This window comes from Rosa rugosa, chromosome 6 (assembly GCF_958449725.1).
Source record: "Rosa rugosa chromosome 6, drRosRugo1.1, whole genome shotgun sequence".
Classification (NCBI taxonomy): Eukaryota; Viridiplantae; Streptophyta; class Magnoliopsida; order Rosales; family Rosaceae; genus Rosa; species Rosa rugosa.
Window position 1 is genome coordinate 18,978,394 of NC_084825.1, and position 14,925 is coordinate 18,993,318.

Here is a 14,925-nt window from a genome sequence, read left to right on the forward strand (position 1 = left end):
ACGGTCTCCTTGCGGTCATTTATAGCTAGCTACAGTAATTGTCCATTTGTACTAAAGACATAAAGGATAGTTATGATAGGAGCATTTTAATGCGACGTTTTAACTGCATTTCCCTACATTTTTTGCGTTATTTCCTTAATAAAACTCTGTTTAGGAAAGTTTCCATTCTTTGATTGGGAAAGTTCCTATTTGTAGAAAGTTTCTATTTTTCTTAATAGTTTCTATTTTCAGGACCTCGGATCTAAAAAGTGGAAATGAACTCATAAATGGAAAGAAGAGCTTGCAAACGTTAAGGGGAGCAAAAATGAGAAACAATGGACCACAGAAATGAGCAGAAATGAAGAAAAGAAGTTTTCCTGCTTCAACCAGGAAACCCTGCGAAAGGGAGGAGAGCTTACCAAGCAAGTTTCCAGCGCAACCATGAAAAAGAAATGGAAAAATGAAGTGTTATGACGTTGGAAGGTGACAAGGCTTGAAGTTGAAGCAACAAGGCCCAAGAACTCTCAAGACTTATTGGATTTTCGGCAAAATGGATCAAAAGCCCATAAAGCCCATGCAATTAGGGTTTGTGACGCAATGAAGAAACCCTAGAGATGTTTGCCGTCCAAAGCCAAGAGATAAACAAGGGAGATGGCGTGAAAAATCAGAAAATACAAAGAAGATTTCGGTGGAGATTTTCTTGGAATGAAATATTCTTGGAGAATTATCTTGTGTATTTGCCGTGAGGAATTAAGAGAGAAAAGATGAAGCAACGTGAAAGCTAAGCAAAGATGACGCCAAAAGAAGAGAGTTTTAAGGAAGGAAAAAGTGTGGACAACAAGAAAAGCTCAAAACAAGTCTAGATACATTCCTAAAATCCCTAAAGGTAGTTTGGCCGAAATAAAAGAGAAAATCAGAATATTATCAAGGGAATTTAGGCAAGATTATTTAGGGAGATATTTTAGAGAATTTTGTGATTGGTTGGACCACCTCATAGGGCTTATGTGGCAAGCTAGCATTGGAGGAAGTCATGTGGAATTATCACATTAATTCCGTGGAAAATAAAGAGGAGTGCACGGCTTGGAGAGAAAGGAGGCCGTGCTCCTATATATATACTCTCTCAATGAAGACGTTTGGTTCCTCTCTTTTTACGTTTACACTTTAGAAAAATTCAGAAAAGTTCCTTTGTTGCCGTGAGCATCTCCATCCTCTAGAGCAAGCCACGAAGTCAAGCAAGGCCAAGGAAGAGAAGAAGGAGCCGTGATCTATTCCTCCACCATCCACCTTTGAAGCTTGCTTTCGAGATTCAAGGATTCCATCGTTATTCACCCCTCATCATCCTCCATCCACGGTGTAATTCGACCTCTACCTTGTAACCTTTGCTTTGTATTTAGTTGGTTTTGCCTTAGTTGACATTCATGATTGAACAAATATTAATTTCTGGAATTTTATATGATTGAATGAAATTTTCAGATTCTATTATTGTGATTCGAGAGTTGCTTATGTGAGTTTGTTTAATTAAATTTGCGTTATAGATATCTTTTGTATTTTAATCTTATGTGGTTCGAAACACTTAGGGTTTTGATATGAATGTTGCTAGGTTTAAGAACATGAATCAACTTTTTGTTTTGTGTAAACTTGAATCAAAGTAGTAAAGGTTTTGGACAAAGATCGAATTTAATTAAAGAGGATTGCAATTAGGTGGACTTTTCCATACTAAGTTGTACACTTGAGTTGATAGCCTTTCTATGTGTTTCATGCGTTAAACATGTCATTATTGACTAGCTTTCTAAGGCTTGATTACATGTTTGATAGGATTAATCTAGGTGCTTTCACTTAGGTTAATTAGCATTGAAAAGTAAAAAATGGGAAATTATTTGCTTTCGAATATTTCACATGATCAACTCATTTCTCATGACTTAGATGAACAATATTAGGGTTTAAATCGATTTTAATCATAGTTTCGATTTTGATCTTTGTTCTTTCATTCCATTCGTGTTTTTATGTTTTACTTAGTTTATTTTCGAAACCTAAATCCAAAAACCCCCCTAATTTCGTAAATAATGTTTATACTTGTGAATATCTTTGTGAATATTATACTTTGTTTAATTTTAATTGTTTAATTGTTTGACAATGACAGGTGTACCCTCAATCCCCGGAATAGAACGATCCCTATTTGCTTATACTACTAATGATATTTTCAGGGTTAAATTATGCGCTTGCTTTTAGCGTGTCAAGTTAAATTTCATGGAATTACGAATATTGCCACTCACCAGAATCAAAACCTCTATTTCTCCCCTAAATCAAAAGCTCCATTTCAGCGGCGAAGCAACAAAGGGAGGTTCCGACGATGAAGCAACGAATGAGGCTCCAGCGGCAAAGCAACGAATCGAGGATCTGGCAGCGAAGCAACAGATCTAGGATCCGGTGGAGCCGATCAACAACGAAAAGGACGAGGAAGAGCTTGAGGCCGTCACTCGCTCCGCCGACGAAGACACCGTTGAGGACAACTCCCGCCGATCCGATGACGAGGCCGTGCCGACCGAGAACAACAACGACTTTGAAGAAGAGGTATATTTTCGATTAGGAGAGAATCTGGTTTGTTTTGGTTGGATCTGAGCTTTAGGTGTTGGCATTTGTGTGCCCTAGAATTGTTTTCTTTTGTAATTTGTGGAGTTTGTTGCGTTGGGGAGTCATGGCTTAGGGATTGATTAGGTTTGCATGTTGTGATAGCGAGGGAGATAGAACAATGCCAAGACTTGGGGGTTCTTTGACTAATTTTTTCTGCATGTTCCGTTTTCGGAAGCTAGAACTAAGCAGAGGAGAAGAAAAGCTTGTTATGGACTTTTGCTATCTTTTTTATTGCTTTTAATTCAAGAAAGTCTCTTAGTGTAATTGTTGTTTTTGTCTCTTGTTTTTTGCTCCTTTTTTGAGGCCCAGCTTTCTTGCAGCATTATTTTTCTCAATAATATTTTTTTCCTATAGAAAAGGCTAGGGCTGTATTTTTGGGTTTGTTTTAATAGTTCTACAAGGAATTCATCTTAACATTTGGTATTGTTAAATTTATTTGTGTTGTTTAATTGTTTGAGGTTTCTTGTTGTAATTGCCAAAGCAATTGGGGCACACTTTGTCATCCCTTATCCTCTGTGTTGTCGGTTAACTTGCAGGATGGAGCTAATGAAAGCAATGCTGAAGTGAGCAAACGCGAGAAGGCCAGACTAGTATACTGCTGGGGATCAGTACACTACTGAGGGTCAGTATACTACTGGGGCTAGTATACTACTGAGGGTCAGTATACTACTAAGGGTCAGTACTCTTATTTGCATTTATCATATACACAGATTAATCTTAATGGCAAAGAGGAAGCATGTTAATTTGCTACTATATGTAATATGCTTGCAGCATTGTATCTGTAAGATTTCTTTTACTTACCTTACTGAATGTCAGTAGCTTTAACTAAATGAATACGTTCACTTAAATTTCTCTTCTATCATTTTGTAGTTTGACTGTGGAGCACATATATCCTAAACTATATACAACAAGTTGCAAATAACCAAGCAGTCAGGGACAGAAGTGTTTACGCAAACAATGTGCTACAAATTGAAAAGGAAATCAAAGAGAGCTTCAAGCACATGAGGAAATCCTGCTGGAGAAACTTCATCATGAGAAGAGGTGAAATTCAAGTAACTTGTATGTGAAAGCAGCAAAGTCAGAGAATATCAGTGTTAAAGTTTCATATTGTAATATGTATAAATAGTTTTTGGAATTATTAAATAAATGAGTTAAACAAAAACAAAGATGAAATATTATTTTTTCATAATGCTACTGATATTCATTAGAATCCAAACCACAAGGGCAATTTTGTAATTTACTTGTCAATATAAATAATTCAAAAAGGGAAAGAATCTGACCGCAAGGTATTATACCTTGCGCATTGGCCTTGCACACTAGTGCATGGGAATTCAAAAAAACAGGTCTGCTGATGGTAATTTATGAGATAAAAGTGTAGGTAGTAGTAATTTGCTATTAAAATTACGGTGGACTCAGGTAAACACTCTCGATACTCAACGCATTCCAATCAACAATCACCCATCAGAGATCGACAAATCGAGAACTGCCAAACCAACCTTGCGTAGCCTAAACCAGCGATTGAAACAAGACCGATGTCGACCACAACGCCGTCGTTTCTACACGAAACCCTAGACTAAGGTTTCTGAATTTTTCTACCAACTCGTTAGGTGACGTCTTGTTTTTATATTAAGTTATATTGCATATTGTTCTTTCAAAAAATAAAAATAAAAATTATAATGCATGATGTTGGTCTTATTGACAATTATTACTTTATGGGAGGCAGTCTGGAGTTTATTACTAACCCAAAGTTAAGACCTAACTTTTTATGACTAAATGGAGGTAACCAACAGCAGTACTTGTTTGAAATACTTATCAACTAAATTTTGGCAGTTGAATATTTGAGTATTGAATGCTGAAGACTATGATATCAGACTGGGTATATGTTAGTTTACTGAGTAGGGCTGCATTCCACGACCGGCATCCTACCAATAATTGTTTCATATTTTTATAACTTGTTTTGTTATCAAATTCTTATCCACTTATCAAATATTAATATTATTACTAGCTTTCCACTTCAGGTTATTCCCAACTCATGAGCCATTGTAACAACATTCTCCGGTGTCAAGAAAGATTGCGGTTCCTCCGAATCCACCAAACTGTAAAGCTAAAACTCAATCTGTAGTTCTGAAACTGATACAGTAAGGCCAGCATGATGGAGAAATCGGCTTCTTTCTACAATTTGTAAACGCTATTAAGAATTGAAAAGATCATTTTCTTACCTTCTGAACTGAAGGAACACTTATAATTGTTGCATAAATTACAATATTTTGGACTTGACTTTTGATTCTTGAATATATCATGCATCTGTAGAAATTTTTTTATTTATTATTTATTTATTTATTTATATTTTTTTTTATGTAACGCTTATGCTGAAAATGGTTTTGTTTGTTAGACGCGTATAGTTTTCTTCTAAAGATTTCGAGTGTAAACATAGATTACTTTTATCATATAACCAAACCCAGAGATGATTAGCCCATATGTGAATGCTCAATGACTACAAGTACTCCACGTCACTCACAGGACAATACTCAGCAGCTCAGGTAATTGCCCTTTCCATACAGAAAATGGAACTTGACAACTTGTTACTTCTTAACTACAGTCACTTTGCACAATATCTGATATGGCAGTACAACAGATTCCTATACATCAGAATAATTCTACATATTAACCCAAAGAGCAGCTTGAATGGGATCTCTGGCTCAAAAACTCTTCTGCATAACAGTCTTTGAAAATCTGCCAAATTGAATAAGAAGTTAAAAACCAACTATCACAAATACTTTTGAGATCTTCTCAAATTTTAACATATATGTCAAGGATCACTTTCTTCATGACATGGATAAGCAGTAACATGTTACATTTTCCAGAAAGAAAATTGCTCTACATTCATGTGCAATAAGCAAAAAAGAAAGGAGAATGAAATTCACACTGTTTAATTTGCAATCCACGCTCGTTTCCTTTTTTTGGTTGAAATTCTTACAAAAACATAAAAATTAAGTTACTAAAATATGAAACATGGAGTGTGATTTGAAAATTAAGGAGTGCGAATTTAACTTCCCAAAAGAAAACGTGCACTTAAAGATGCTTCAATAACTCTCACCACAAATTATTGAAGCGGGCACTCCCATGGAAAGACAACATGAGAATAAAGGTACCATACCTCTTCTTGACTCAAAAACTCTCATTTCCCATTGACGAAAGTGTCCATTGAATAGAGTTTAGCATAATTCCAATGTGATTTGGTTCCCCGCTACTGTAGTTGATATTTTCAAAGCAACAGAACTGCAAATGAGCATATTTAGTCTTTTGTCAAGCATTACATGCTAATCAAGTAGCAAGAATGCAAAAGATCATTAGATCATATAGCTTTAAAACATTAAAGTACCTTCAGCTACACAGGGAAAGCTTTTGGGAGGGAAGAACACCTCTGGGTCAGTTCTACTCTGGCGAGAAGCAACCAGAGCCAGGCAATTTTTGCTGCAGAAAACAAAAGGCACCTAATAAAATAACGCGAAGTCGCAGATTCAAAGGGTGCACAATCTATGCATTTCACCAAGATACAGCAACAAGTTGAAAATCATACCTTGCCCACGAAGGAATAAATTTATTATTTGGTATACTGTCGTCATCTTCGTCGTTTTCATCATCTGATTCTTTGTATGGAGAGATATCATAAGACTGTTCTCGACTCATCTTCACAACCAATTTCTCATTTTCTGTGGCTTTGTCTAAATTACTCTGTACCTTGAGAATCAAATTATCAGCATGAGGCTGTGCAGACAAAGAATATGCACACAAAATATGTAGCTGTTTGTGTAAGAAAGTTTTCTAAGGGTAGCTCAGTTTTGAATTTACATGAGCATCCTTCTTTTTTATGGATTTTACTTACAGAAAAAACAAACCCTGCAATAAGACAAGTATCCTTGTCTTCTATTACGTAAAGATCGTAGGAGTGATGGTCTCAGAGTAGCAAAAGACCAACAATTTTAAAGGCCCAATGCACATATAATAACACAGAATTAGAAATCATACTAGCCTGCAGCAAAGCTTATAATTTTTCTTAAACATATACCTCCCTAGTTCTAACAAGTGATGGTGAAAATTGAAAATTGGTCATTAAAAGCCATTAGCATTTACCTCTTCCTTATGCTCAAAATTACTGAAGCCCTTCTCTTCATGGACAGCTGTTCCACTTCTGGCATTATTTGCTGAAACACAGGAACTCCTAGGATCAGTCTCTGAAATGCTCCTAAGAGTGTCATGTTCCCTTTCTTTGTCCATTTTCTTATGCACGGTATTGCATTTTGAGTCCTTACTCTCGCATCTTCTTCCATCCTAGATAAGACAGCCCAAGATTCAATGTTTCTGATAAATAACTAGGTGTTAGATGATAAAAATCCTAAAACAAGTCAGAACATAAAAGCATCATACACTGGCTTGGCATTTTATTTCTTTCTTTACTTTTTCTGCACGTAACTTGTCCTCATGTTCTCTCTGCTCCCTCCGCCCTTCTTCAACACGCATCCTTTTTCTTTGCTTCTCCTTTTTGTCTTCCCCTTCCCTTTCTCTCTTCTTTGCTGCCATATCAGCCTCAATTTTTTTCCTCTCCTCTTCTTTCCTTTTCCTCTGCAGCTCCAACTTCCTCAGATTCTCTTGCTCCACTCTTGCTCGCTCAACCTTCATAGCTTCTTTCTTCATCTTACGTTCATTGTCTTTCCTTTCTGCAAGACGCTTTGCAGCTTCAGCAGCCTCCAGGGCCTTCACTTTAATGTCCCTCTTCACTATAAAAAAGCACAAGAAGCTCAAACTACTGTATCAAATTATTGAAGGAAGAACAGAAAAAGGCACCAGAATGTTTAGCAGATACCCGCCATCAGACAAGAAGTTCCTCATTATCAACATGTTGGATTAACCTATTTAAACCTCTACATGATATAATGGGACAATTCATCTATCATGGGACTGTCATATGCAAGTCCAGCTCCAAACCTATAATTCCAGGATTCAGTAAAAACAAACCATTGCTTATACTGTAGTGCAGTTCTATATACCATTATGACCCACACTAAATATACTTGATATCTACTAGTGGAGCAATAGGCATATAAATTCTATAAATCAACGCATGGGAGAATATTTGATTTTTCTGTTTTACCACAAGATATAACTGCCATTTTCATCATCAGATAAATCCTTATGGTCAATAAATTACTAACAAGACATTACCTGGTAAGGCTGCGGCTGCTTGTTTCTGTTGCACAAGTGGAATAAAGGAAGTAATATTGGAAACAATATTGTTACGCTTGGGCTCCACCTCTGACAAACTAGGGCCTCCTTTTCTCAAACTGGTTCTTCCAGAAAACTTTGGCTTGCTGAACCTATTCTGAAGTGATCCGGTGGCTCTCTTTCGTGATACACTCTGGTTCTCCTTATTGTTATATCTTCTCTTACTGCTGTTTTGGATTCCAGGCTTCTTTTTGACGCTCTTATGAGTCCCCGTTAAACTGAATTCGGTGGTTACTGAATCTAGACTAAATCTATCAGTGTAGGCTGCAGCTTTAGAAACTGAAGCAGGAAGGTTAGGGATTTCTGTAATGTCTGCAAGTGGTGGCCTTTTTGGAGAACAATCTAACACTTCTGAAACAATGCCATCTTGAAAAGTATCAGCTACCTCATCTGTATTCTCATTTTCTTCACTAATACAGGCAAGCTCTGGAATTGAGCTCACTCGCTTCCCCGAACTACTAGAGCTTGAAGCAATTCTATCCCAAAGATTACCAACAGGAGAGGAATAAGGTTTCTTAATATCCCAACTAGATTGACCACTAAAATTTGGTAGGCAATCAGAATAGGATCTTCCATAAAAGGCCGGGCCAACTTCCTCACTCCAAGAACTATTACCATCCTTTAATTGCTTAACATTATCATTTATAGGAAAGGTGGTCCTCAGATCTACATGCTCCAAAACCCCAGTCGGAACAGATTGCTGTATATTTTGAACTTTATGCAACTTATAGGAAGCTAAAGAATAGGCTACAGGAGTTTGCATGCAAGCAGATTTGCAAAGCTGCTCCAGAATACCGGCACGCTCTAATGCAGTGTTTGGAAGGTTCCACTCATCAAAGCTAATTCCCTCTTCAGCAATGCTACATGGCTCATCATCTGTCTTTATAACAAACCTCTCAAGTACAGGCATTGCGTCATCCGCACTAGTCAAATCCAAGGATTCAACATGTGGAGCACCACCTGACAATTCTTTGAAGTTGCTGGTCCCTCCAGAATCAGATCTCTTTGCAAGCATGGTTCTTCCAGCACAAGGCCAATCTTCAACATTTTCTACTCTTAAATCATCCTGAAGATGAACACAAATTGGGTCCTCTTTTAAGCATTGGCTTCCTCTATCAATGTTAATGCTAGTTGGAAGTGCTACTCCTGTATCCTCAAGCAAAGAATCTAGAGGATGTCCAGCAGCCTGCTTGATCAATCTTGAGAAAACTGATGCTTCTTTTTCTTCATGCAAAAAAGTGAATGGAGCATTTGGACTACTATCCACCCCTTCCAAACCCATTCCACCCTGTAAACATCATTATGCATAAGAAAAAATCATACAACAACAAATTAGCAACTGTTAAATGCATGAGTAAGGAAACAGAAAACACTAAAATAAAACAAGAATATATAGAATAACAACAGCTTATAGGCAAAAGCTAAGCTAAAATGAACAAAAAAAGAGTACCTCTTTCTTCTGTGCCTCGGGTAAAGATTCAGACCTCTCTACCATGTGATTCTCATTTAGATGTGTTTCTTCGACAGGACTCTTACTGACAATTAATTTCCCATCATCCTCCTGAGAAATTGAACGCCCTTGGAATTGTTGTAAAGCCTTTGGACTGTGTTCTTCTCTTTCCAAGTTTGCACACATAGAATCTTTTTTGACAGCGTGAAGAACCTCTTCTCTCAAGGCTACTGAAGCAGACAGGTCATGAACTCTTTTATCGTCAATCTTTCTTCGTTTAAGCGTAGGTGATGTACCCTCCATTGAATACCAAAAACTTCTTCCTTTGGAGTTCTCTGCAATCTGGCATTCAGTTGATTCTGAACAACCTACCTCTCTGTCATCACTGGCACTCCTTTGTACATATTCTGGAGAAATGTGTGCATTTACAGTCGACTGAGCCAAGTTACTCCTCAGCTCATCCCTAAAAGCAGCATAAGGGTTCTCAACTTCAAGAATCTCTGCATCTAGGATTCTATGACAACCAGGCCCAGAAACCATAGCAAAATCAACATCTGTTGATTTATGAGGATTACAAAGGGCATTAGAATCCACTGCACAGTCTTCTGACACCAACTCCGTTGGTATTGCAGCATTAGCAGTAGACAAATTAGACCCCTTTACTTCTTTTACCGGGCTATGAACCAATCCATCCCAGTCTACTCGCAAGGGAGTTTGATCATCTATCATAGAACATTTCTGTTTCGGAGTTTTCCCACTTTCTAGCAAAGTTTTAGGAACTGCATCCGTATAAGCATCAAATGATTCTTTTACTGATGAGATCACATTGTCATGTGACGCTCTTCTAGATTTACTGAACTCCTCTTCAAGGGATTCAACTAAACCGCTCTGGACCTCCATTTCTTTGGCTGAAACTTCACAATTGCCCAGAAAATCCATTTCCAGGGATGAGTTACAGTTTTCACGGGTAGTGATGGTCATTCCTTCTTCTAGTTTCTTTTCCCCGTGCATGAAGGGAAGAGGCATTTTTACTGATGAAGTGCCCTGCATCCCCTTCTTACTAGCAGGAGTAGAAAGTCCTTTTAAACAGGACTCCTCCACAGTATCAATATCAACTGCTATACCACTACTTGTCCTGCCAATGCAGGGCGAGCCACTGACATTTAAAGAGTTCTCCTGATGGCCAGAGCTTCTAGATCTAGTAATTCTACCAGAGTAGATGTCAGTGCCTTCTTCCTTGATTTGAAATTCTCCTATCTTTTGTTTTTCCACTTCAGAATGATTATCATTCAATTCACCAACATTTTCAGACTGTGAGCATTCAACATGTGGGGCACCACATGACGATTCTAAAAATTTGCTGGGCCCTCCAAAATCAAATCTCTGTGCCTGCATGGTTTTTCCAGCACAAGATAAATCTTCAGCATTTTCTAGTCTTAAATTGTCCTGAAGAAGAGAAACTGGGTTCTCTTTTAAGCATTGGCTTCCTTCATCAATGTTAGTGCTTGTTGGATGTGCTACTCCTGTTTCCTCCAGCAAAGAATCTTGAGGATGACCAGCAGCCTGCTTGATCAAAATTGGGAAAACTGATGCTTCTTTTTCTTCATGCAAAAAAGTAAACGGAGCATTTGGACTACTGTCCACCCCTTCTAAACCCATTCCGCCCTATAAAACATTATTATGCATAAGAAAATATCATTTAAGAACAAACTAGTAGCTGTTTAATGTAAGAGAGAAAGGAAACAGAAAATACTAAAATGAAACAAGTAAACTAAATAGATAACAAAGGCATATGGGCAAAGCTTAGCTAAAATGAACAAAAAAGTGAGTACCTCTTTCTTCTGTGCCTCAGGTGAAGATTTGGACGTGTTTGCCATGTGATGATCCTCATTTAGATGTGTTTCTTCAACAGGACTCCTACAGACAATTGAGTTCCCAGCAACATCCTTAGAAATTGAAGGACCTTTGAACTCTTGTAAAGCCTTTGGAGTGTGTTCTTCTCTTTCCAAGTTTGCACACATAGAATCTTTCTCGATGGTTCGCTTCTCCTTGCTTGAGTAGTCTCCCAGCTTTAATTCCCCCTCTCGACAACTGTCATTAGTTATATGAGAGTAGCTAACCAATTCCAGTGGGTGAATTACTTGGTTAGACAGATGTGTCAATTTACCAATAGAATCAACAGCTATACCATCACTTGACTTGTAAATACATGGAGAGCCACTGACATCAAAAGAGTTCTCCTGATGGCCAGAGCTTCTAGATCTAGTAATTCTACCAGAGTAGATGTCAGAACCTTTTTCCTTGCTTTGAAATTCTCCTATTTTTGGTTTTTCCACTTCAGAATGATTCTCATTCAATTCATCGACATTTTCAGACTGTGGGGTAGATATCAGACACTTGATAGTTTCACCAGCATAACCATCAACATTGCCCTTATCGTGTGATAAGCTTTTTTGTGTACTGTTTCGAATTGCCAGAGCCTTTTGTCTTGACTTAGATCTTTGAACTCTAGCCAGTGAAAGAGCTGGGTCGAGGTAAATGTCTAACATTCTTGCATCCCCCTGATCTTCAGGAGACGTACCACCAGGATTTTCTTCTTTGTGATCTTGTAGAACACCATCAAAGGCACACCCAGCATCACTAATGTGGCCCTGTGGTAAAATTGATACCCCTTCTCCTGTACCTCTAGCCGGTGTTAAAGCTGAGTCATGGTAAACGTCTGGGACTCTTTCATCCCTCTCATCTTCAGGAGACGTAACACTAGGATCCTCTTCTCTATGATCTTGAGTAACACCATTGGAGGCACATCCACCATTACTGATCTTCGGGATACATACCATTTTTGCATTCCTCTGATCTTCAGGAGATGTACCACCAGAATTCTCTTCTTTCTGGTCTTGTAGAACACCAATAGAAGCACACCCAGCATTACTAATGTGGCACTGTGGCAAAGCTGATACCTCCTCTCCTGCACCTCTAGCCAATTGTAAAGCTGAATCATGGTAAGCATCTGAGACTCTTGCATCCCTCTCATCTTCAGGAGACGTAACACTAGGATCCTCTTCTTGATGATCTTGAGGAACACCATTGGAGGCGCATCCACCATTACTGATTGGGCACTGTGGCAAATCCAATACATTGACTCCTACATCAAAACCTTTCTTTACCCCACAATGTTCCGTGCACAAATCATTTGTTAGCTGCCCGTAGTGGGCTGTAGCAACTGGCTTGTTGAACACACAGCAACGACTACCAGTAAAAGGGATCACATGGTGTGTGCAAGGGAGTGGAACTTCTGAAATCAGCTCATGATGGTTCAACACTGTGATGTATAAATCAAAAGACTCCTAGTTAAGCCATGGAAATAAGTCCCACCACCAATGAAAGTGACAAGGACATTGTACATATATACATATACACAGACACATGCAGCATGGTCAGCTTATATGTGGTTTCTGGGTTCCTTCTTTTAATTGCATAGACCTATTTCTAAGGTGATAAAGAGCGACGAAGGTCAATGACCTTTTTATTTTCGCTATCAGTAGCACAAATCACCTGTTGAGCAATAGCATCTTCAAGTTTAAAAGCCGAAATTTGAGACTTTATTAGCTCTTAATACTATGTTTCATGTTTGCAGAAACTCATGGCAAAGCCACCTAATGCAGTAAGTCCCCAGCACACAGTTGCTAATTCTTCTAATTAGTTGCTTATCGGTTAAATTACAGGCTTATATAACCTAACTGTGACAGATTATTGAGAATCCTCCAAATTACATAAACACCCATTGCAAGATTGAAAACCTAGGGTTCAGTTCATCATCTGAAAAAGGCAATTTCTACTAAAAGCAAGAACAAAAGAGCAACTAGCAGTCGAGAGAAGCAAAATCGACGACGAAGAATTCTAAAAAGCACTGGACCATGAAGCGAAAGTCAAACAAAATTCAAAGGATGAAGATGAAAGAGATTACCGTCGGGGTGAGAGGAGAAAAGAGAAGGAGGAGGGGCAATTCCGGCAATGATGAGTTTGGAGGCGAGGTCTTGGTCGAAGAGGAAGGCCTGCTGCTTGGCTTTGTTGATAATCCATTGCTTTCCCTCGAAGATCTGCAACCAGTGCTTCTCAGTCGTCGACATTTTCACACTTGGCCCATAAGATTGGATCCCACTGCGTCTCTGTGAGAGAGAGAGAGAGAGAGAGAGAGAGAGAGAGAGAGAGAGAATTTGGAAGACGATTACCGCCGATTGGATTTTCAAATTTTGGGGAAAAGAGTTTTTGGATCCGAAACTTTTAACAGAGCGGGTCATGGGTAGGTGGGCCTCACAAATGGCCGGGTTTTGACCCGTTAAGTTAACAAGTCGTAGTTGTTTGACAACACCGCCAAGGTCTCTGGCGCACCCAAACACTTACGAAAGGTCTTTCAATTCCAGCCATTGGATCTCCAATATGCGGCTGGAATTCAAAGACAGCGGGTAACTTATATTTTTCTTTTTATACCCAATATTAATTAAGAAAATTGAAAGAAAGAAAAAAAATCACAATTTTTATTTCTTAAAATTCTATAATTACTTGTTCCCTCACTTTCATTTCTCACACCAAAATTTTTTTGAAATTTTACCTCTCTTTCTTCTTCCTCCATCAATTTGCTTCCAACAAGGCGAGATCCGGGTTCTAATTGACAAATTGATGAGAAGAATTAATTGTGTGAGTAGTGGACGCGTATCACCATATGCCCGATCACCAACAAATTTCAATCTCTCACAAAGTTAGAGCAAGTTCACCAATTGAGACAACGTCCGAGTTAAACACTGGTCACTCACTTTTTGACAATTTTGTTTACCTATTGGGTCAGGATCATGGTCACAATTTATGGATTTTGCATTATTTATTTATATATTTTATTTATCTATTTATTGTAAAAGTTGAATAGACCATGCAAATAAGGAAAATATGTTTTTTTCCCTTATAATTGAGGATGTAAATAGATATTGGAAATTTGGGTGGAAAACAATTATAAATTGAATAAAAGTAGTGTTATTGACAACATAGCTATTTACTCCAATTGGTTTTCGTGTAATTCTTTCTCACAACTTCCTACTATTTCAGAGGAATGGGAAGAGTTTGATTCTCCTCACCTGCGAAAATGTTGAGTTTTTGTATAATTCTCTTTCTCTCTCTCTCTCTCTCTCTCTTCCTGCATGTGTTCCAGGTGATGTCAACCATGTTCTCCATTTACTCGGCTAGCGCCGAGGTCTCGAGCTTGGGCTCTTTGTGCCCCAGCCTCTACTCCGAGTTACTTTAGGCCATCTCCAACCGAAAGGGCTAAAAATAGCCCTCGGGCTAAATTTTAGCCCTGAATTTGGTACTATTCATCGATGTAACATCAACCATCTCCAACCCATCAAGGCTAAATTATAGCCCTAAAACATATTTTAACATTTTGGATATCTTATATATATATAGAACTTTGCTCAGGTGCGGATATCCGCACCTAAGAAAAAAGGTACGGATTTCCAGTTTTGACCCACTTTTCGATCATATTTTCACATCGTAACCGTTCAGTTTTTAGGTCCTAATGTATAGATCAC

At 38.3% G+C, this 14,925-nt stretch overlaps 1 protein-coding gene and 1 long non-coding RNA gene across 3 annotated transcripts; one reads left to right on the plus strand and one right to left on the minus strand.

Annotated features, from left to right (window-relative positions):
- The first annotated feature begins 1,151 nt into the window (after positions 1 to 1,151).
- LOC133713896 (uncharacterized) lies at positions 1,152 to 3,703 on the plus strand. Its single transcript, XR_009848305.1, has 3 exons — positions 1,152 to 2,550; positions 3,147 to 3,285; positions 3,481 to 3,703. It is a non-coding gene; the product is annotated as an uncharacterized LOC133713896 (long non-coding RNA).
- Positions 3,704 to 5,075: 1,372 nt separating this feature from the next.
- LOC133717102 (uncharacterized) lies at positions 5,076 to 13,564 on the minus strand. 2 transcript variants are annotated; one of them, XM_062143755.1, is made up of 10 exons: positions 13,311 to 13,564; positions 11,176 to 12,665; positions 9,344 to 11,008; positions 7,834 to 9,181; positions 7,039 to 7,388; positions 6,745 to 6,942; positions 6,191 to 6,345; positions 5,993 to 6,084; positions 5,768 to 5,889; positions 5,076 to 5,343 (listed from the first exon to the last, which is right to left on the minus strand). In XM_062143755.1, exons 1-9 carry the CDS (start codon positions 13,471 to 13,473, stop codon positions 5,876 to 5,878), a joined length of 5,475 nt encoding a protein of 1,824 aa, XP_061999739.1. In that variant the 5' UTR covers positions 13,474 to 13,564; the 3' UTR covers positions 5,076 to 5,343; positions 5,768 to 5,875. The 2 variants fall into 2 exon arrangements, with proteins under 2 accessions (XP_061999739.1, XP_061999738.1); XM_062143754.1 differs by having other exon boundaries at positions 6,191 to 6,351.
- Between the last annotated feature and the right edge of the window lie 1,361 nt (positions 13,565 to 14,925).